This window comes from Callorhinus ursinus, unplaced genomic scaffold (assembly GCF_003265705.2).
Source record: "Callorhinus ursinus isolate GAN/ISIS: 27379988/994484 unplaced genomic scaffold, GSC_fseal_2.0 scaffold4, whole genome shotgun sequence".
Taxonomy (NCBI): domain Eukaryota; kingdom Metazoa; phylum Chordata; class Mammalia; order Carnivora; family Otariidae; genus Callorhinus; species Callorhinus ursinus.
Window position 1 is genome coordinate 44,128,282 of NW_027397066.1, and position 23,375 is coordinate 44,151,656.

The following is a 23,375-nucleotide window of genomic DNA, read 5'->3' on the forward strand; positions in this document are numbered from 1 at the left end:
TATTTTGAAATATTTTTGGAAGTCCAGTATTTAGGATAATTTTCCAATTCATATACCTGTGAATTACAAATTCAATTTAGGTTGACTTTCTTCAGCGAGCTAATAAAGACCTGGAGAAGCATATTCAGGAGCTTATGGAAACCAAGGAAACAGTGACTACTGAAGTTGTTAATCTAAGTAACAAAAATGAAAAACTCTGCCAAGAATTAACTGAAATAGATCAGTTAGCACAGCAGTTAGAAAGACATAAAGAAGAAGTGCTTGAGACTGCCGATAAAGAACTTGAGGAAGCAAAGGTATGTCTAGGTTGTGGGAGCATTTGTTAATTCTCCTGGAACATGGTGAACTTAAGCCCCTTTGATATCTGATTTGGTCTTTTGGTTTGTTTGTTTCATAATTCCAGTTTTCCCCAAGTGTCATTCACACTCTAAATTTGGGTATGTTTCTGAAGCACACCTTTTCTTAGGATAGCTCTCCAGATTTTGTCCTATTTTCCCTCAAGATTTTCATCTCAGCATTGTGAGTGAGCTTTGGAAGTTTGTCCTCTGTGTCATTCTGTGCTCATGTTCCCTTTAAAAGTATTTTCTGAAATAGTGTATGTCCTTACACATTTTTAAGTTGGTAGCTAACATTTTTCATCTTTAAGTTTAAATAGATATGAAAGGGGGCACCTGGCTGGTGTGGTGGGAGGAGCATGCAACTCTTGATCTCAGGATTGTGAGTTCAAGCCCCAAGTTGGGTGTAGAGATTACTTAAAAATAAAATCTTTTAAAAATAGTAATGAGTAAATAAATAGATACGAAAGATGTAATTTCTAGTGTATTGTAAGTATTGATCTCTTAAACTGTCACATCGTTCTTTTAAATATAGCTAAATGACCCTTTCTTCTTGAAATCTCCACAAAGTTTTATCCTATCTTAATATATTTATGCTTGAATATCTTTTCATGATCACCCTATCAAACATCTCTGCAATAAAAAAATACACAAGTTAAAATCATTTATTTAGTTAGAAATTTTTTTACTTTAAAAAATGTCCTTTGACTACAAGGTTCAAAGTGTTAACATTTCCTTTGAATAGTGTTATCATTATAATTATTAGTAATTAGTGGATCAGAGTGACAAATACAGCACAAATGTTGATACTTACTGAATTAAAAAGTAAAATTTTATTGGAAATACATCTCAATAAGATATATATCTTATTAATACATTTCTTAATACATATCTTTCATTAACTTCGATTATCTTTTTGGTGCTTCAAAAATTTTTCATATTTTGAGTGACATTAGATGCATGACTTTGCTTTTAAAAAGTGAGAGGAAAACAGTTGTGAAAGGGAAGGTGAGAGAGGAAAGATCATGAGATACTTAGACCACACACAGGTTTTCAGGTAGATAATTCTTTTTTTTTTTTTTTAAAGATTTTATTTATTTATTTATTTGAGAGAGAGAGAATGAGAGATAGCACGAGAGGGAAGAGGGTCAGAGCTAGAAGCAGACTCCCTGCTGAGCAGGGAGCCTGATGTGGGACTCGATCCCGGGACTCCAGGATCATGACCTGAGCCGAAGGCAGTCGCTTAACCAACTGAGGCACCCAGGCGTCCCAGGTAGATAATTCTTAAAAAGGACTGTACATGCAAATTAAGAATCCAGATATGGATACATTAAAACTGCATGTATACAATAGTTTTACATAATACTTGGGAAGTATTTATGTTATCCCAGGAATGGATATAAGCTAGTCTGAGGATCAGTACTCTACATTATTGAATCAGTTTTGTACAGTGTCATTTCCACTAGTTAGTGGAATAAAAGTAGCATACCTCAACATAATGAAGGCCATATATGAAAAACCCACAGTATATCATACCCAGTGGTGAAAGATTGAAGCTTTTCCTCTAGGATCAGCAGCAATGCAAATATGCCCATTCTCACCAGTTCTGTTCAGTGTAGTACTGGAAGTCCTAGCTAAAGCAGTTAGGCAAGAAAAAGAAATAAAAGGCACTGAAACTGGAAAGAAAGCACTGAAATTATGTTTCCAGATGACATGATCTTATATGTAGAAGATCCTAAAGATTTCACAAAAAAATAGAACTAATAAAGTCAGCAGAGTTGCAGGATACAAAATCAATGCACAATAATCAGGTGTGTTTCAATATGTAAATAATTAAAATCCAAAAGGAAATTAAGAAAATAATCTCATTTGCAATAGCATCAAAAAGAATAAAATACTTAGGAATAAACTTAACCAAGGAGGTGAAAGACTGCTGAAAACTATAAAATGTTGAAAAAAAATTGAAGAAGACAGAAATAAATGGAAAGACATCCTATGTTCATGGATTGGAGGACTTAATACTGTTCACATGTCCATGGTACCCAAAGCAATCTACAGATTCAGTACAATCTCTATCCAAATCCCAATGGCATTTTTTATAGAAATGGAAAAAAATTATAAAATCTCAGGGGGCCCAGGATAGCCAAAAGAGTCTTGAAAATGAAGAATATAGGGTGCCTGCCTAGCTCATTTGGAAGTGCACGTGACTCTCGATCTCAGGGTCATGAGTTCGAGCCCCACGTTGGGTATAGAGACTACTAAAAAAAATAAACTTAAAAATGAAGAACATAATTAGTGCAGTTTTAATTTTTTTGTGGCTCTAGTTTCATTGCAACCTTCCTATATCTCATTCTTCTCTTTTTCCACTTCTTTTGCATCCTCTTTGGTCGTGCACACAATATACTGAATATAGCTTCTCAGGTCTCATTGGCAGTGCTCAACAATGACAGTTTGGCTCACAAAAGATTCCTGTTGGGTCAAAATATTTTAATATTGGCATTCAGTGCTCTTATTTGCTATATAGAGGTTCCATATTGGTAGTAGCAGGTGGAGGGAAATCAAATAAGATAGGAGAATAGGAAATGACAGTGCCATAAGAAGAACCCAAAAATCAAGGTTCAAGGAAGGTCCTGCAAGTATATAGGCAAAATAGGTTTTTAAGTAGGTCCTCTTGTTTCAGATGTTACAAATAGCTCCCTATAAGCATTCAGGATACCAAGAAATTAAAGAGAAACCTGGACTTTGTTTCCTCTTCACTGAAATTGAGCCTTAAAACAGCTAAAACCTCCCATCTCACTGCTGAGAAGGAAGACTACTCAAAAAAAATGACTTGGTCTTATTTGCAGTGTGACTTAGTGATAAATATTCTTGACTTTTAGGTCTGTACCTAATAAGTTTTTTATTCCTAGAAAGAGATTAAAAAAAAGCTTTCTGAAATGCGGGATCTTGAAGAAACAATGGCAAAACTTCAGCTGGTAAGTAGATGTCATGTTGAATTGCCAGAACTTTTGGTAAGAAAATTTGCATGCTGTATTTTACATATATTTTTTAATTGAGATATAATTTACACATTATAATATTCACTCTTAAGCATTTATTTCATTGGTATTGGTGTAGTCGTGAAGTGCTGTAACCATTCTGACCATCAAGTAAAGGAACATTTTCATCACTCCAAAAAGAAACGTCATACCCATTAGCAGTCATTCCCCATTTTCCTCTGCTCAGCCTCTGACAACTACTAATCTTTCTATTTCTATAGACTTGCATATTCTGGACATTTTATACCAATGGAATCATACAATATGTGGCCTTTTGTGTCTGGCTTCTTTGATTTACCACAGTTTTCTAGTTTCATGCTTGTTGTAGCATGTATCCAAGTACTTGCTTTTTATGTCTGGGTAATATTCTACTGTATGGATGTATTTAATTTCATTTCTGTTTTTATAATTCTTTAATTTTATATACAGTAGATGGCAAGTTAAATTTGAATTTGGAAAACCTGTTAGGAATTTTATATTCTTTTAACTACTTCATGACTTGTAAGTTTACTAATATTAAAACTAGAAATTGATAATTACTTGTTAAAATTGTTGACTTTTATTAAAAGCACTTAATCTGGGGTACCCGGCTGGCTCAGTTGAGGCATGCAACTCATTTTCTTTGTAAGATGTTTTTGTTTATTTTAGAGAAAGAGCACGTGTGTATGAGTGGGGGGAAGGGTAAAGTCTGGGAGAGGATAACAAACAGACAGGAGCCCATTGCAGGGCTCAGTCTCACAACCCTAAGATCATGACCTAAGCAAAAATCAAGAGTTGGACGCTTAACTGACTGAGCCACCCAGGCGCCTCTAGACCGCATGACTCTTGATCTCAGGATTGTGAGTTTGAGCCCCACGTCAGGTATAGAGATTACTTAAAAATAAAATCTTAAAAAAAAAAACCATTCAGTCCTCTTTTATAAAAATGGCTTTGTTTGGTAGTGCAAACCATCTTTCTAGATAACATTTGTTCTGGTAGTCTTCTTCAAATAAGAAAAATAGTAATCGTCCCAGCATAAGCTTAGATGTAGCATATAGTTCTAGTGTAGAACTCACAGCATGCCTTGCTTCCAGTTAGAAACTCCTGGATGGTCACCTAAAAGATGATTGGGGATTTTTTTTTAATAGCTTGTTAAATTGGATGAGTTTCTTTTAAGATTAGAAACTAAGACTAAGGAAGGGGAAGGGGGTGGGAGGATGGGTTAGCCTGGTGATGGGTATTAAGGAGGGCACGTTCTGCATGGAGCACTGGGTGTTATGCACAATGAATCATGGAACACTATATCAAAAACTAATGATGTAATGTATGGGGATTAACATAACAAATTTTTTAAAAAAGAAACTGAGACACTAATTTTCAAGTTTTCTTATTATTATAGTCTTATACAGTGTAGCAGCAGTGTTCTGGTGGCATAAGGCAAATAAAAAAATGAAGCCATTGTGATCTGCTGCCACAGTGTAGGTGCTTGAATACTTGCTGACTTTTATATGCTCACTGTGAATCACAGTGGCTTCCTTTTTATTCACTTGCAGCTACTCAATTCAATATTAAATAACTGAATTAACTAAACCTGCTAAATGTCCACTTCTTTTTTTTTTTTTTTGATGTTGTCTACTCTGAGTCTCATAGATATTGTGAAAATCTTCCATGAGGTCAGTAAACAGAAAGTAGATGTTTTGATGGTGTTTTTACTGACAGTGTAAACTCTGTGGGGCAGGAATTTTTGTTCACTGCTTTGTATGTATGCTATAAACAGTTGAGTGTGATTCGTAATGCTTGTCTCGGACTCTGATCAAGTCTCAGTAGTATTGGAGGACAGTAAGATGCTATAGTTACTTTCTGATCTTTCTTATTTTTTCATTAGTATGATATTATGTATTTTTAAGATAAATACTAATGATATTAATAGCTAGCATTTATTAAGCACTTGCCATGTTGTAGACACTGTGCAGAGTGCTTCGCATCGTTTCATCCTCACCAGTGAGTTCTCGGTGTCCAGATACTGCTTTTATCCCCATTGTGCAGATGAGCCTGAGACAATAACCAGCATAGTTACTGATACCTATGATAGTCTGAGAGCACTGTGTCTTCCTTCCGCCTTCTTTTAAAATTAAAAAGGCTTTAAAACTTTTTATTGCACAAGTACATATTCATTTTATTTTATTTTTTATTTATTTATTTATTTTTTACAGATTTTATTTATTTGACAGAGAGAGACATAACGAGAGCAGGAACACAAGCAGGGGGAGTGGGAGAGGGAGAAGCAGGCTTCCTGCGGAGCAGGGAGCCCGATGTGGGACTCGATCCCAGAACCCTGGGATCATGACCTGAGCCGAAGGCAGACGCTTAACAGCTGAGCCACCCAGGTGCCCCATATTCATTTTAAAAAGTAGACAGTATGCTAAACAAATTAAGAGAAAATAAAATCTAATAATTCTACTCAGAAGGGAGCCCTATTCATATTTGGGTTTTATGGTCCTTTTAGCCACAGTTGAGAATTAACTTTAGTTGAGCCCATATATTTGACTAACTATAAGTGTGTCTATGACTTACTCTTAAATTAAATGTACTTACCAAAATATCTACTTTAAGTTCTATAATATTTTATCAAGTTAGAAATCTTAATTATAGTATTAAAATTTGCAGGAGTTAAACTTATGCCATAAAGAAAAGGAGAGACTGAGTGATGAACTACTTATAAAATCAGACCTGGAAACTGTTGTTCATCAGCTTGAACAAGAAAAGCAAAGACTTAACAAAAAAATGGAAAGTTTTGCAGTTACAGGTAAAATATAAAATGTTGATAACTTAAAAAGTGTTATTTCCTCTTGACATATTATTTTTCTTAGTAGATTATCTTTCATTTGTTCATTCATTCAATAAATATTTGTAAAGTGCTTGTTAATATATCAGAAACCATACTGGATGCTGTAGATAGAGTGGAAAATCTTCAATGACCTTACAGGATTCTTTTATATTTTGACTAGTTGGCACAGGGAATATTTTCCAATAGAAGTATATCCTTTTTTGAAGCAGATAATAGAATTAATTAAGACTAAGAGGAAAACTTCTGAATTAGTGAAAAATTAAAGTGCAGAATCTTTTATAAGGAATTGCACTTGTATCACCTGAAAGAACACATTCTCTTTCTCTCTCCCAATAGGGCAACTTTCTGCCAAGTATCAGCCCTAAATGAGTTAGTTTGAGAAACATGTAAGAATTCATCCACTCATCCATTCATTTGACAAATGTTTATGAGCCTGTCATGTGCCAGGCTCTGTTTTGGGTACTGGGGTATATGATGGTAAACAAAATACGCAAGGTCCCTGCTCTTGTGGAGCCTTTATTCTAGTTGAACAAATTAGTAGCACATAAATGAAAAAGCCAATTTTAGATGATAAGAGGTATGAAAATGGGGGAAGATATGCTAGAGATTGACTAACCCAAGGTCTCAGAGACAAGACACCAGCTAAATGAAGATTTGGGGCAGTTTTCTCCAGACAAAGGGAATGGCAAGAGCAGAGCCCGGTGCTGTCAAATTCCCATGCGTCTCCAGAATTAAAAGAAAGCCAGTGTGCTATGTTAAAAAGAGGCTATATCCTAGGCTCTTCAGCATCCATGTGGATAATCTGTTTTACCCCTTCTCCACTCACTGCCTTTATGACTTGAGCACATTACTTAACCTCTCTATGCTTTAGTTTCCCTGTCTGTGCGGTTAATGATGGCACCTACCCAAAAGATTATTCTGAGGATTAAATGGGTTAATACATTAAAGTGCTTAGACCTATGTATAAAAGTTTGTAATTTACTTCCTTTCATACCTAGATGTGACCTATCATTTCAGTGTGATCTTTCATATCTGAAACTCCCTGCTTCTCTGTGTTGCAAATGCACCAGCCTACCAAAAATCCAACCACAGTTCAACCAAAATATTTACCTTCTACACATTTGCACACGAGCAACTAAGTACTGCTTGCGTGTGCACTAAACACATCAGTAGCACTGTAAATTAGATGGTCCAGCACTCTCAATGATGTATGGAAATCTTACTCTATATTTCTTACCACTTGATCTCCTACTCTCTGCAGGGAACATTTCAAATGTTTTCCATTCTCAATAAGCCTATGACTCTCATTCCACCTCCCATTCTGAGTGGGCGATCTTCAGGTTCCCTAAGAGAATGGAAGCCATCAGTGAGGCTTTCTGTCATTTTCCTGTCTCAAGATCTTAAACTGTCCATTTTTATCTTCCTTCCTGTTACTATGGAAGTGTGTCCCTCTTAGGAAAGGCCACTGCCTCCGAATGTTCTCTGGGTCCTGTCCTCTCTAATTTTAAAACCTCGCATATTAATTATCTCTTTTCTATAACTTAAGTCTGTACTGTTTTTGTCCATTGACATTTAAACATACTTACCCTGATATGTCTCTTGAGGCAAGGAAAACAAAAGCAAAAATAAACCACCAGGACTACATCAAAATAAAAAGCTTCTGCACAGCAAAAAAAAAAAAAAAAAAAAACAATCAACAAAACTAAAAGGCCGCCTACAGAATGGGAGAAGATATTTATAAATGACATATCTGACAAAGGATTAGTATCTAAAATATATGAAGAACGTATAAAACTCAACACCTGAAAGAGAAATAATCCAGTTAAAAAAATGGGTAGAAGACATGAATAGACATCTTTCTAAAGAAGACATACAGATGGCCAATAGATGCATGAAAAGCTGCTCATCATCACTTGCCATCAGGAAAATGCAAGTCAAAACTACAGTGAGATATCACCTCACACCTGTCAGAATGGCTAAAATCAACAACAAAAGAAACAACAGTTGTTGGTGAGGATGTGAAGAAAGGGGAACCCTCTTGTGCTGTTGATGGGAATGCAAACTGATGCAGCCACTGTGGAAAACCATATGGAGCTTCCTCAAAAAGTTAAAAATAGAACTACCCTATAATCCATCAATCGCACTACTAGGTATTTACCCAGAGAACACAAAAATACTAATTCAAAGGGATACATGCACCCTGATGCTTATAGCAGCATTATCTACAATAGCCAAATTTTGGAAACAGCACAAGTGCCCCATCGAGGGCTCCTGGGTGGCTCAGTTGGTTAAGCGGCTGCCTTTGGCTCAGGTCATGGTCCCAGGTCCTGGGATCGAGTCCCGCGTCGGGCTCCCTGCCCAGCAGAGAGCCTGCTTCTCCCTCTCCCTCTGCCTGCTTCTCTGACTACTTGTGCTCTCTCTCTCTATCTCTGTCAAATAAATAAATAAAATCTTTAAAAAAAAAAAAAACAAGTGCCCCATCGACTGAAGAGTGAATGAGGAAAATGTGTATCTGTATACAATGGAATATTAGCCATAAAAAAGAATGAAATCTTGCCATTTGCAATGACATAGATGGAGCTAGAGAATATTATGCTAAGTGAAATAAGTCAGAGAAAGACAAATACCATATGATTTTACTCATGTGGGATTTTTTTTTTTTAAAGATTTTATTTATTTGAGAGAGAGCACAAGCAGGAGTGAGGGGCAGAAGGAAAAGGGAGAAGCAGACTCCCTGCTGAGCAGGGAGACCAATGCAGGACCCGATCCAGGACTTGGGATCATGACCTGAGCCAAAGGCAGACGCCCAACTGACTGAGCCACCCAGGCGCCCCGCCTATGTGTAGAATTTAAGATGAATGAGCAAAGGGAAAAAGAGGCAAAGAAACAGACTCTTGGGGCACCTCACTGGCTCAGTCGGAAGAGCATGTGACTCTTGATCTTGGAGTTGTGAGTTTGAGACCCCCCCCCCACTGTTGGGTGTAGAGATTACTTAAAAAAATCTTAAAAGAAAAAAGAAACAGACTCAACTCAAGAGAACAAACTGCTGGTTACCAGAGGGGAGGTAGGTGGGGGGATGGGTTAAATAGGTGATGGGGATTAAGGAGTGCATTTGTCTTGATGAGCGCTGGGTAATGTATGGAAGTGTTGAATCACTATATAGTACACCTGAAACTAATATTACACTGTATGCTAACTAACTGAAATTTAAACAACAAACCCATGCTTATCCTTTTCCCATTCCATAACAAAAACTTTGACCCATTCCCCTCCAGCCACCCTTTTTCTTTTTCAGTTTTAACATTTTGAAAGGTCATCCACCTTTGTTGCTTCTGCTTGATCACTACTACCCTTTAGCTCCTGAGTCTGCTCCAGTTGGCTTCCGTCCCCACCTGAGCTGCTCTTGCAAGGGCTTCTCTCATCCCCATTATACTAAATGCAGTGGACACTTTTCATTCATTAATTTATTTGACTTCTTAGCATTTAACCCAGTAGCTCATTCCTTCCCACTCTCCTACTTTCTTCTTACCTCTCTGGTCACTCCTTGGGATGAATTCGCCAATTCATCCTCCAGATTGCATTGCATGCTATTCTTTTGTAGATTTTATCCCACTACACAGTTAGAATAACTGTTTGATCTTAGCTATATTTTTCATACGTGTATTCTTAGCTAGTGCTGGGCATAGAGTAAATGCTCCATAAATACCTGTCAAATGAATGAAAGAAGAGATGAGTGAATCAGAATATGTCTTGAAAATCATTTCATGCCTCAGAGTTAAATTAGATTGAACCATGTGAAATTACCAGTATTAGCGTACTTGTGACTCATGAAAAGGTAACCTTTGTTGTAAAAGTTAATAGTTGTACTTATTTGGAGAAAGATGAGTTGTTTTGATTTCTTTTTGTAATACTGTATTAAATTCAAACTTAATGTTAAAAATCATGCATATTATGATTAATTGCTTTTAGATAAATTTTCTTTTAATGCATTTTCAGGTCACCAGAAAATACCATGTGGTAGTTTATTCATTCTATAGTACTAAATGATACCATCCTGTGAGAAGACAAAAGTAGGAGGACTTTGATTTATTAGATTTTATTTAAACTTTTAATGTAATTTGTGCTCTTTTTCTTCATTTTTCTCAATATTTACCTCTTTGATGTCAGCCAGTGCTAGGTGATATACAAAAGTTAATGATTTTTAGTAGCTTGTATTCTAAAACTTATTGATATAATGTATTTGGGTAATTGTATAATTTATATGCAACACTTTTAATATTTAATTACTTTAATTTACAGAAAGAGAACTTACTCTGGAAGTTGAAAGGATGAGGCTAGAACATGGAATAAAACGTAGAGACAAGTCACCCTCTCGTTTAGATACATTTCTGAAAGGTATAGAAGAAGAACGAGATTTTTATAAGAAAGAACTAGAAAGACTCCAACATATAATACAGCGAAGATCTTGCTCTACAAATTATTCTACACGTGAAAAAATTCCAATATTTAAAACACTAGAAAAGGTAGTATCTCTTTTTAAGGATGATTGATAATCAAAAGTGTATCTTTATGAACAAACTTTTCTGATGTGATTATTGTATTAAATATAACTTATAATATTTGTTTTTTAAAAGTTTTTCTTGGGGCGCCTGGGTGGCTCATTCAGCTAAACATCTGACTCTTGGTCTCAGCTCAGGTCTTGATCTCAAAGTCATGAGTTCAAGACCTGCCTTGGGTTCTGTGCTGGATGTGGTGCTTACTTAAAAGCATGGGGTGGTGCACCTGGGTGGCTCAGTCGGTTAAGCATCAGCAGACTCTTGATTTTGAAAGGCTCATGTCATGATCACAGGGTCATGAGATTGAACCCCGAGTCGGGCTCCTCGCTGGGCATGGAGCCTGCTTAAGAGTCTTCCTCTCTATCCCTCTGCCCCTCCCCCTCACTCATGTATGCACTTACTCTCTCAAAAAAAAAAAAGGTTTTTCTTAATTTTGATTTTTTTTTTACACGACCTATACTGTAGAAACATTGCATTTATTATGAAAACTACTTAAGCACAAAGCAAAACATACTGATTTTTGGAAATTAAGGAAAGATGAATAGCTTATTACGTATGTAGGGTAAGTACAGGGACATCTGGGTTTCCAGAAACTGGAACTAGTAATTCATGCTACTGGACATTTCCTTTCTTTCTATCCTTTACTCTTGGTATCAGCTGCATTTTCTCTCTCAAAGCAGAGTGGCTTCATCCACATGGCAGACGACATGGCTTCTTGCTATTCCCAGCCTTGGACCAGTCAGAAAGGCTGGTCACATTGTGCACACCAGACATCTTCCATGTTAACCACTCAACAGGAGCTGGTAGAGTGTGGAAGTGAGTGCAGGGCAGGTCTTCCCATTTGTGTGCTACAACACATAAGTTGGTAGTCTAAAGATGTATATTAGTTAAGTTAACCATGTTTCTTGAGAGATTAAAATCATGTATGTCTATTTTAGGTCTTAACTATTTTCAGTGTTTTATGAGTATCATTTGACTTCTTCATTCAGGTTTTTCTTTTTTTTTTTTAAGCTTCGGAGCTATAGGAGTCCTGGAGGCTTATGACTCTAACATTATCTACACACTAGATAAAATTAGGGGAAGTTGGGACTAAAAACTCAAAACATTTAATTTCAAATGCTTAAAAATATCAAGTCCCTGTGACATATACATGAAGATAATAGGTTAAAAAAAATTCAGGCTTGGCTGAGTTTACTAGTTTCATCATTTTTTTTCCTGAAGATCCTGTGTCCATCGTCAGATGGTTTGGGGTTGCTTTCTGATTGGACTGTTTTTGTTTTTTTTTAAAGATTTTATTTATTTATTTGAGAGAGAGAGAATGAGAGATAGAGAACACGAGAAGGAAGAGGGTCAGAGGGAGAAGCAGACTCCCTGCTGAGCAGGGAGCCTGATGTGGGACTCGATCCCGGGATTCCAGGATCATGACCTGAGCCGAAGGCAGTCGCTTAACCAACTGAGCCACCCAGGCGCCCCTGATTGGACTGTTTTTTAACTTCATTGGCTAATGGCTGAATTTGATTTACAGGTGTTAGTAAAAACACTACGCTATGTTATCTGTTACAAGCAGAATGAATTGGTGGGAAAATGCTGTATAAGTTAATTTATGTGTTACTGAGTTGTTTTTTAAGCCCCATGTATACTTAGGACTCAGAAAAAATGAATCACTGAGTTGATCACCTTTATTGCATAGGAGAATCTTCCATAAAATGGTTGATTAGTTTAATCATGTATTTATTCAGTAAAACTGAGTAGACATCTCAAAGCTTTTAACCTAAATATTTGATTTAACTCCTCAGTATGGATTTACAGTTGAAAAACAAACGAGGTATTGTTGAGGTACTGGTAAAATTAGAAGAGACTTTTATCCCTTTTCAACTTATGTATTTTCTTAAAATGTTCTAATGTTACCTGACACAGATCAAGAATTCCTTTTCTAAAGTTTAGAAAGGTAGGGTGATCAGAGCATTTTAGAGTTCCAGTAATAAGTTGCAGGAATGGCAGGGAATAGTAGGTGTGTACGTGAGTGAAATGGGTGAAGTGTATAACAGTTGTGAGTTCTGGGCACTAGAGAGTGCATCTGCACCTAAACTTGGGTATTTTAAACATGTTTAGAAACTACATAGCAAACAAAGTCCTCTAAAGCTGGATTTGGTACACACTGAGTTTTCAAATCCTGCTTTATGGCAAACTGTTAGGCACAGTTTCCTTAGGATTGCAGTAACTCAGAAAAAAATATTGATATTTTTAATCTCAGTGATCTTTGTCAAAAATACACCCGTTGATACTCTACTGTCTGTGTAGCGTGAGCACTGCCTCCTTCTCCTTGTGCTTGTACTCACTATGGTTCCAGTCATGAGTTTCAAGTATAGTAAAGTTGAAAGGGCTTTGGAGTTAGAGACACAAACTGTCTTTATGACCTTGGACAGGTTACCTCACTTCATGAAACCCATTTCCAAAGGTTACATGAGATGATAAGGGCCCAGCATTACACCTAGTTCCTAGTAAATATTTCATTTCCTTATTATTTGCTGGTTCAAAACACATCAGGTCTAGGTACAAAGTTAAATTCAGTTCAACAGGTACATATTAAGTGCCCGCTCTGAATGAAGCACTGGATGTGAGATGAAGAAGACATAGTTTCTGTCCTTGTAGCCTTTAGTATTGTGCATGTATGTGCATGAGCTTGTGTGTGTGTGTGTGTGTCAGGAACAATGGAATGGTAAAAGGGAATTATTAACAATTACATATGAACATAAATATATCTGCATATTTATATCTATATAAGATATGTTTAGAAAAGAGCTAGAGTTCCTGCTTAAGAAGGCCAGTCAGTACTGTTGGAGAATTCATTCATTTTAGGTACCATGCTAGGCCACTGAAGGTGTGGTCAGACCAGATACCTACTGTGTCTCTTCATTGAGCTTACATTTTAGTGGTAAAGACGTATATTAAACACCTAATCATGTTAATAACTTTATAAGCTCGTTTATAGTGTTAGTGAAAAAAGGATACAAGGTTTCAGAATGCTCTTAAGAATACAGAGAGGGAGATCTAAATTAGACTGAAGAGTCAGAAACTCCTGAGAGAAGGTGACATTTAAGCTGAAACCTAGACAGTAATGAAAACAGACTGTCAGATCTTTTTTGTTTTTTAATGTCCCAACTTTATTTATAACCAGACCCCCAGCTCCCACCCCATCCCAGGTCCTCAGCTTAGCACTGGATGAGCAGTGACACTTCTGCCAAGCCTTGAGCTCAGGAGCCCCTCTGGGCTTTTGCCCTAGCCTGCTGAATTTTGTCAGCCATAGGCAAACTCTGTGATTCCAGGGCAGGGGGATATAGTACAAAGCTCAGCTCTGCTTTGTTCCAGTGCTCAGTGACCACATCTGCAGGACTGTCAAATCTTTATTCACTGAGTACTCCTTTTCTAAAATCTATGCAAACCACCTCCTTTTTGGAAGATATTTTTATGTAGATATAATTAGGTTACAGATTTTCTTTTATAGCTATCTAAGCCTTAATTAAGTCCTCAAACCCTAATCTGCTTTTTTTTTTTTTAAGATTGTATTCATTTATTTGACAGAGAAAGACACAGCGAGAGAGGGAACACAAGCAGGGCGAGTGGGAAAGGGAGAAGCAGGCTTCCTGCGGAGCAGGTAGCCCAATGCGGGGCTTGATCCCAGGACCCTGGGACACTTAACGACTGAGCCACCTAGGCATCCCCTTAATCTGCTTTTGTCCTATAAAATATCTTATCCTTTAAGGCATCCAGATAACTGATCGCATCCATAATGCTTTGGTTTTGCTTGTTTAACCAAGATGATAACTTACTTCCAAGTGGCAGGTTAAGTTTACCTCACAGATATCAAGTCTACATTAGACATGGTTATGTGCATAGTAGATAATGAATAACATATATCAGGATGCTTTTGAATGTACCAGATTATCAGATTATCTCTTCCTGGGGCTTCTGCATTTAGTACTTTAATATTAAGGTACCTTACATCCCCTCGGGGTTGTGAGATCAAGCCCTGCCTCAAGCTTGTGCTGGCTGTGGAACCTGCTTAAGATTCTCCCTCTCCCCTGCTCGCTCGCTCACGCTTTAAAAAAAAACAAAACCTAGATCCCAAGTCTACATTTATCACTTTTATTTTCCACATTGTTGTGAAGATAGTGGATCTGTTGAATTGGACTAAAATAATAAGCATCATCCTGTTTTAGAAATGTTGGAAGTATTTGCTTATTGGGTGAACATCCTTAATGTATACTGCCTGGTAGAAATGTCTATATTTCTCTCATTGCAAAAATGGACTTCACATAGGTTGGGGCTGGGATGGTTGCGGAGGTTGGTGTGGCTGGGAAATTGATCTTAGATTCAGTCAGAAAACACTGAAGAATGTGCTAGGCTATAATAGTTACTTATACTGGGTGAGCAGGCACACACATATCCTCCTAGTCTCTTCCCTGGAGAGGGTTGTAAACTAGTGGTTCCCAACAATTAGCATGCGTAAGAACCACCTGGAGGGCTTGATAAACCGTGGTTACTGGCCCTTTGCCCACAGTTTCCGATTTAGTATGTCTGGGTTGGGCCCACCAACTTGCATGTGTAACAAGTTCCTACATGCTGCTGATGCTTCTGCTCTGGGGATTACACTTTAGTTACTGCCATTATAACTCCAGGAGAATGACAGTTGAAGTGTTTGACAGGATCTGATCAAGTGGTATTGGCAGCGGCCAGGGGTGTGGGGGGCTCCTTTTGGGCATTTGAAGGCCGGGAAATTTGCCCCAGTACTGCCTGCACTCTATCATCTGCTGCTCTCATTATGGATAAAAAAATTGTGTTCCTTTTGTCTGTTAACATTATTCAGTCACTGTCATTACCAACATCCTGTGACAACCATATGGTGATAATTATAACAATGATAACTTGTTTTTAAATTACGTTTCAGGGTGATTACAACTCAGAAATTCATCTGATCACAAGAGAAAGAGATGAACTTCAGCGTATGCTGGAAAGATTTGAAAAACATATGGAGGACATACAGTCCAATGTTAAATTATTGACAGCAGAAAGAGATAAACTAAGTGTCTTATATAATGAGGTAAGAAATTTATTAAGCCAACAGATTATATAGAACAAGTTAAATATAAGGGAACCAGTATAAATCTTTTAAATTACTGTAATATATGGCCCTTGTTATACTCCTTCATAATTAGAGTTATCTAAGTATGGTAGTAGTTTCTGTTATTGTCCTGTTCCCAAAGCAGAGATTTCTATAATTTTTTCCATATTTATTCTTCCTCTCTTCTAGTTTTTCTCTGTGTTAAGTCTGTTAGAGATAATCTCCTACTTCTAAAGCTACCTGAAACAGGTCTTAGCCTGACTCTAAGCCAAGTTTATCCTTGGGATTCAGACATGTTAGGAGTCTATCAAACAGTGGGGAGCACCCACGATTTGGAGATACTGGATATTAAGGACTTAGCCTGTAATTTGAGAAAACTCTAGGGAAACTGAGAATTGATACAGCTTGGCCCAGTTTCAAAGCCTCAGTTGTCAGAGAGCAAGGTGAATATGAACACAGCAAAGTGTCTAAATTTGTTCCATACCAATTTCCCATGAGGTTCTAATGCTACTTTGAGAGAGGGGGAAGGACATGTAAGTTAAAAGGTCAAGTTGAAAAAGCTGTTCTTACTTTTGGAGATTTTTCTTGGAATCTGCATTTGCAAATTGATTCATTTCTGGGCTTTCCCCACCACTGGCTTGGATTTCACCTTTCTTGGGTTTGCTTAGTTAATTACTAATTGTCCATCTGCTGTCTGGTTTCCAAAATTTTGTAGCTGGCATTTCCCCTCAATCTTGTCTTTTGGGATTTTGTTGTTTTAATCATTTTACTCATTTTGTTGGGATTTGGGAAGAGAGCAAAGGTAGTATGTGTTTAGTTTACTTTTTTCCACCTTTGGAGCATATCCAACGTGTTTTTTATTTATCTTTTAATTCTTTAAGGCTCAGGAACAGTTATGTGCACTAAGACAAGAGTCTACCAAAACCACAGTCTCCCATAATATTGTGAGTCTTATGGAAAAAGAAAAAGAACTTGCATTATCTGACTTAAGAAGGATTATGTCAGAAAAAGAAGCTTTAAAAGAAAAGTTAAAAGTAAGTAATAAGCTTGACTTATTTTTGAAAGCTAATTTATAGGGAAAAGGGAGGTCTTTATGTTTTCCTGTGAAGTGACTATTTAGGATGTACAGCTAGATCAGGAGGTTGGCAAACAATGACACATGAACCAAATCTAGACCATTGTGTTTTTGTATGACCATGTGCTAAAAATGGTTTTTACATTTTGTCATTGAAAAAATAAAGAAAGGAGAGTATTTCATGACACATGAAAACTATGAAATTCAAATTGCATCTTTGGTCAGTGTTATTGGAATACCATGCTCATTTGTGGACTATAGTTTTCTTTGTGGCTTCTGTCGTGCTGCAGTGGCAGAATTGAGTATTTGCAGCAGAAAGTGGCCCACAAATCCTAAAATACTTATTATCTCGTTTTTTAGAGAAAATTACTGACCTCTGATCTCCATAGGAAGTTCCTTCCTCATGTGGAAAGACATTATCTTTTTTTTTAAAATGTAAAATAACTTGACTGAGTTATTCACATAACATTCAGTTCACCCATTTAAAGTGTACAATTCAGTGCTTTTTAGTATATTCACAGACCTGTTCAGCCTACCACCACAGTCAATTTTAGAGCATTTTCATTACCTCGGAAAGAAACCTTGAAACCCATTAGCAGCGATTCTCCATCTTACCCTGGCCTCCTCAGGCCTAGGCAACCACGAAGCTACTTTCTGTCTCTACAGATTTGCCTACTCTGAACATTTCATATAATTGAAACACTTAGTATGTAGTTTTTTATCTCTTGGCTTCTCTCACTTTGCATAATGTTTTCAAGTTCATCCATGTAGTATGTATCAATACTTTATTCCTTTTTATTGTAGAATAATATTCCATTCTATGGATAGAAAACATTTTATTTTCATTTATGTGGTTTTTACTTTTTGACTGTTATGAAAAATGATGCTGTGAACATTCATGTACAACTTTTTGTTGATGTAGGTTTTCATTTATCTTGGGTATATACCTAGATTCATATGATAACCATAGCCATTTGAGCAACTGCCAGGCTATTTTCCAAATCAGCTGTACCATTTATATTCTCACCAGCAGTGTATAAGAGTTCTAAGTTCTCCACATCCTCACCAACACTTGTTATTATCTGTCTTCTTTGTTATCATCATGCTGGTGGGTATGAAGTAGTATCCACTGTGGTCTTGATTTGCATTTCCTTGATGGCTAATGACATCGGGTATCTATTCATGTGCTTATTTGGCCATTTGTGTATCTTCCTTGGAGAAATGTCTATTCAGATCCTTTGCCCTTATTTACATTGGGTTATTGCCTCATTGTTACTAAACTGTAAGAGTATTTTATATATTCTTGATACAAGCTCCTTATCAGATACATGATTTACAAGTACTTTCCCCCATTCTGTGGGTTGCCTTTTCATTTTCTTAATGGAGTCCTTTAAAGCACAAGAGTTTTTAATTTTTATAAAGTCCAGTTTATGTATTTTTTTCTTTTGTTGCTTGTGCTTTTGGTGTGCTATTTAGCGGCAATATCTTATATTTTCTTTTATAATCTCCAAAAAAGTGTGTGAACGTACATAAAGCACTTAATAGTGCCTGGAACATTATAAGAACTCAACATTAGCTATTACTGTTACTGTTACTATTATGGATTCGTAGTTTGCTTCCAATAAGTATTATTGAATTAATGCTTAGAAATTAGCAGTTCAAGTTAGGAATAAGAATATTTAAGCATTATAAGGGTAGTCTTTATGTCATACATTTTCAGTTGAAATTTTACCCCAGCAGAATATTTTTAATTGGGATCTTTTGGGATACTGCCCTGCAGAATGTGCTTTCTTATAAAAATAAGTGTTAAAATTAACCAAATGGAAAATTTCTGTGCAATATGGCAGCGTTTAGCACAAGCTACTGATTTATTCTTTTCCATATTTGTTGAAAGGACCAAGGACTGTAGAAACAGGATTTTAAAATGCAGTAGTACTGAAAGCTCAGAAAAAGTGAAATTCCTATTACCACAATCTTTCTAGATTGTAGAAGGCAAGATTTATGAGTTTACAGTAGGTCTTTTATTTAAAAACTAAATTAATCATCTCAATCCTTAAGCCTCCTCTAGTAGTTTCCTGTTATTCAGCTATCTACCCAGTTGTCAAACCAGGCATTATCACTGCTCCTTTCTCCTGTAAAGCTCTTTTCTCTCAACTAATCACCAAGTCCTATATGTGCTACCTCTTAAATAATATTTAACACTTACTAAGCTCTTTTCATGTGGGGGGCTCTGTTGTAAGTGCTTTTTACATGGGTTATCTCAGTAAATCTTCACAATTACCTTTTCAGATAGCTAATGCTTACAGATGTGGTCTCTGAGTTACAGAGTTTAAATAATCTGCCCAAGATCACCTAACTGTGAAGTTGGATGGAGTCTGACTCCTGAGCTCACGTTAGTTTCTCTCGACTCTGTGTACTTCTTTCTGTTCCCCTGCTGTCATCCCATTCTGGCCATTATTCTCTCCCAACTGCATTAGTGTATCAGCAGCCTCTCAAATCTGTATTTTACACTGAAGGCAGAGTCATCTTTCAGAGATATAAATCTGATCAGATTTAAAATCTATGAACCGGGGACGCCTGGGTGGCTTAGTCGGTTGAGCGTCTGCCTTTGGCTCAGGTCATGATCCCAAGGTCCTGGGATCGAGTCCCACATCAAGCTCCCTGCTCAGCGGGAAACCTGCTTCTCCCTCTCCCTCTGCCTGCTGCTCCCCCTGCTTGTGCTCTCTCTCTCTGTCTCTGACAAATAAATAAATCTTAAAAAAAAAAAAAAAATCTATGAACTGTTTTCAAAGACTTCAGTGATTGGCTTTTGCCTACTTCAATGTCTAGCTTCTTTTCCCCAAACTCATCTCCCCCATTTCCCACATCTTATTTTCTCAACTCCAAGCTTAATAGACTTTTTCTTACCCCCAGTTTTCTGCATAGGCTATTGAAAAATCTTTCACCACTTACAGTACTTTCACTTGGCTAATTCCTATACATCCTTTAGAGCCAGGTTAAACATCATTTCCTCACACAGGCAATGAACCCAAGACTCTAGATTCCCTTCAGTGTGTTGCCATAAAGTTCATTTTTTCTAGCAGAATATTCATGGTTTTATTATGGTATCTTGTTTAAGGTTTGTCTTTTCTACTAGGCTTTAGTAACTGTGATGTCAGAGGCTTTATCCATTTTACTCACTATGTATTACTAACACCTTGCTGGGTGCTTGGTATGTAGTATGTACTCAATACTGGTTGAATGATTTAATAAAAAATGCATATAGCACAGTGACCCTTCCATCCAGATATATAATTCAAGTGTCCAGGTGTCTTTATTGATTTGTTTTTAATGAATAACATGGATAGAAGTATGAATCTGCACTAGAAAAATTCTCAGGGAATACCAGCTTATATCATTTGTTCTACACTTAGCATCAGCAAGAGTTGGATAAGGTAACCTAACCAAAGAAATAGTGCTTGTATTTACACTGTTGACCAGCCTATTCTTGAAATTCTGATCTCTTGCATGGCCCTGTAGTAGTCTTTCCTGTGTCTTTGTGACCTCATTTCTTCTTTGCCCTCTGCTCCTCTCACACCTCTCATGAGGGCGTACTCCTGATCAGACTTAACCTGCTGCTTTTTCCTTTTATACTTGTACTAATGGATTGACCTGTATAAATCTTTAAAAACAAATCCATGCCATTCTGTGTCTTCTATTACAGTCGCACATGGAAGTTGTATATAAAGGATAAGAAATTCTTGTCCCCCTTTTTTTCAACCAAAAGCATCATTATCATAAAATGTCTAATGATTTTCTTTCTAAAACATTTCCATGTTATTAAAAAGACAAATAGAATAGTCCTGTAGACTTGTGTTGCTTACTTTGCTAATTTTGTTTTGTTATCTGCTGTGAATAAACATCTTCCATAAAATTCTTTTTCAGAATCTCCAGGAAATGAGTATTTTTGAAAAATCAAAATTAGAGAAAACTATTGAACATTTGACATGTATTAACCATCAGGTAATTTATCAAACTGGATTTGGGGTAAATTATGTTATATGAATTTCAATTATAGTTTCAATATGCTCTGTGTTTTTAAAATTACAAAATAGTATGCTAGATGCTGGTTAGGAGTATATACTCTGAAGGCCGACTACGTGGGTTCATATCCTTCTCTGTCACCTATTACCTGTAGACAGGCTACTCAAACTTCCTATCTCTTGGTTTCTTTATTTGTAAAATGGAATGGTGGTAGTACTTCTAAAGTTTCTGTGATGATTAAACAAGTTAATACATGTCAAGAACTTGGAAGAGTCGCTGGCATGTTGTAGGCACTCAGTAGGTGTTATGATTATTGTTGTTTTGTTCTTGTTAAAAAATCATAATACAGACATAGCGGAAAAAAATGAAATTCATTTTCATTCCTTATTGCTCTCTCTAGAGATAGAATTTTTTAATCAAACTGTTACATGTTCTGAATCCTTTTTTTTTCTTGGTGTTTCAATTTGGCTAGTTTCCTTTACTATGTCTTCACTGCTTTTATTTACCACGTCTACAAATACTATCATCTGTTTCTATCAACTTTGAGTCAGTTGATTTTTTTTTTTTTTCCTCCTCATCATGGGTTATATTTTCCTGATTCTCTGCATGCCTGGTAATTTTAGGTGTCAGACATTGTGAATTTTATCTTCTTGGTTGCTGGATGGCTTGTATCTCTATAAATACTCTTGAGGTTTGTTCTGGGATACAGTTAAGTCAGATGGAAGTAGCTTGAGCCCTTTCAGTTTTGCTTTTAAGCTTCATTAGGTGGGACCAGAGTAACATTTAGTCCTGGACTAATTTTGTTTCATTACTGGGACAAAACTGTTTTGAGTATGCTATCTATTGCCCTATGAATTATGAGGTTTTCAAATGACTGATGGGAACAAGAATTACTCCTGGCCTACATGATCCCTGAGTATTATTCCCTTTAACTTTTTTTTTTTTTCCCTTTAACTTTTTGATGGTTCTTTCTCTGGCCTTGGGTAACTTCCTCTGTACTGAGCTCTGCTCAGCTGAACACTAAAGGGGCACCTTTTATAGATCTCTGGAGCTCTGTCTGTGTAGCTCTCCTCTAGTATCTGCTCTGCAAACCCTAATTGCCTTGGCCTCCCTTGACTCTCAGTCGTGTCTTCTGAACTTAGGGGAACCGCCAGGCTTCACCTGAGTTCCTTTCCCTGTGCCACAGCCTAGAAATTCTTGAAGCAGTAAGCTAGAGCAATCGTAGGGCTCATCTCATTTATTTCTTGTCCCTCACGGGTCACTGTCCATTACTACCTGATGCTCAGTGTCTTGAAAACCATTGTTTTATGTATCTTGTCCAATTTTTAATTATTTCAGGTAGAACGGTCCAGCTTGCCCAGAAGCTGAAAATGAGAATTAATGAACTGAAAAATAAAAAAAATATATCTGAAGTACTAGAAGTCATTGGAAAGAGACTAGGATACAGAAAATGTAAAATAAGTTAAAGCCTTAGAGAATAAAGTGAGAAAGTCTAACATATATTAGTCAAAATTCCAGGAGAATGTAATAGAATGTGTGAGAGAGGCAGTATTTGAAAAGATAATGACTGATAATTTTCTAGGTCTTATAAAAACATAGGAGTTCTCAGATTCAAAATGCACAATGAATGCTGGACATGTAACAGATCCCAAAGAAGAGGAAAAAAAAGAAAAATCCAAACCATTTACTAGAGATAGGCAATGTAAGATACTTATGTATGAATTTGCTGGATCTTAATAGAAAATATAATACAACCTTATTGAAAGACAATAAAGAAGACCTAAATAAGTGAAGAGATATATCAGGTTTATAAAAAAGGTGACAGACATGTTTATAAAAAGAATATAAATTCTCCCCAAAGTGATCTGTAGAATTTATGTAGTTCCAGTTGAAATTCCAAGATGGTGTGTGTGTGTGTGTGTGTAAATTAACAATGGATTTTATTTATTTTATTTATTTATTTTCTTAAAGATTTTATATATTTATTTGACAGAGACAGCGAGAGAGGGAATACAAGCAGGGGGTGCGGGAGAGGGAGAAGCAGGCTTCCCGCTGAGCAGGGAGCCTGATGCAGGCTCTGGGAACCCAGGACCCTGGGATCATGACCCGAGCCGAAGGCGGATGCTTAACGACTGAGCCACCCAGGTGCCCCTAACAATGGATTTTAAATTTTACATGGAAACAGAGCTAAGAATCACAAAGAAATTTTAAAGAAGAGCATGGTGTGGAACTTAGCCTACCAGTATGAAAGCTTTAGAGTTAGTAATTAATATAGAGGGGTAGTTCACAAGGATTAAAGGAAAATGATAAAATCCAGTAGAGAGCAAACCCACAAAACCACAAATATATGGGAACTTGATCTATCAAGGACTCAGATCAATGGGAAAAGAAAGGATTAT

General features: G+C 36.7%; 1 protein-coding gene across 3 annotated transcripts in view; it reads left to right on the forward strand.

Moving 5' to 3' along the window:
- CEP135 (centrosomal protein 135) overlaps nt 1–23,375 on the forward strand; it is a 75,489-nt gene that overhangs the window by 15,783 nt on the left and 36,331 nt on the right. For all 3 annotated transcript variants that reach the window (XM_025887597.2, XM_073891716.1, XM_025887598.2), the window contains exons 8-14: nt 81–296; nt 3,245–3,310; nt 6,020–6,158; nt 10,500–10,723; nt 15,705–15,857; nt 16,760–16,912; nt 20,878–20,955. In XM_025887597.2, the coding sequence (XP_025743382.1) occupies nt 81–296; nt 3,245–3,310; nt 6,020–6,158; nt 10,500–10,723; nt 15,705–15,857; nt 16,760–16,912; nt 20,878–20,955 (1,029 nt within the window). The remainder of the gene's footprint in view (nt 1–80; nt 297–3,244; nt 3,311–6,019; nt 6,159–10,499; nt 10,724–15,704; nt 15,858–16,759; nt 16,913–20,877; nt 20,956–23,375) is intronic.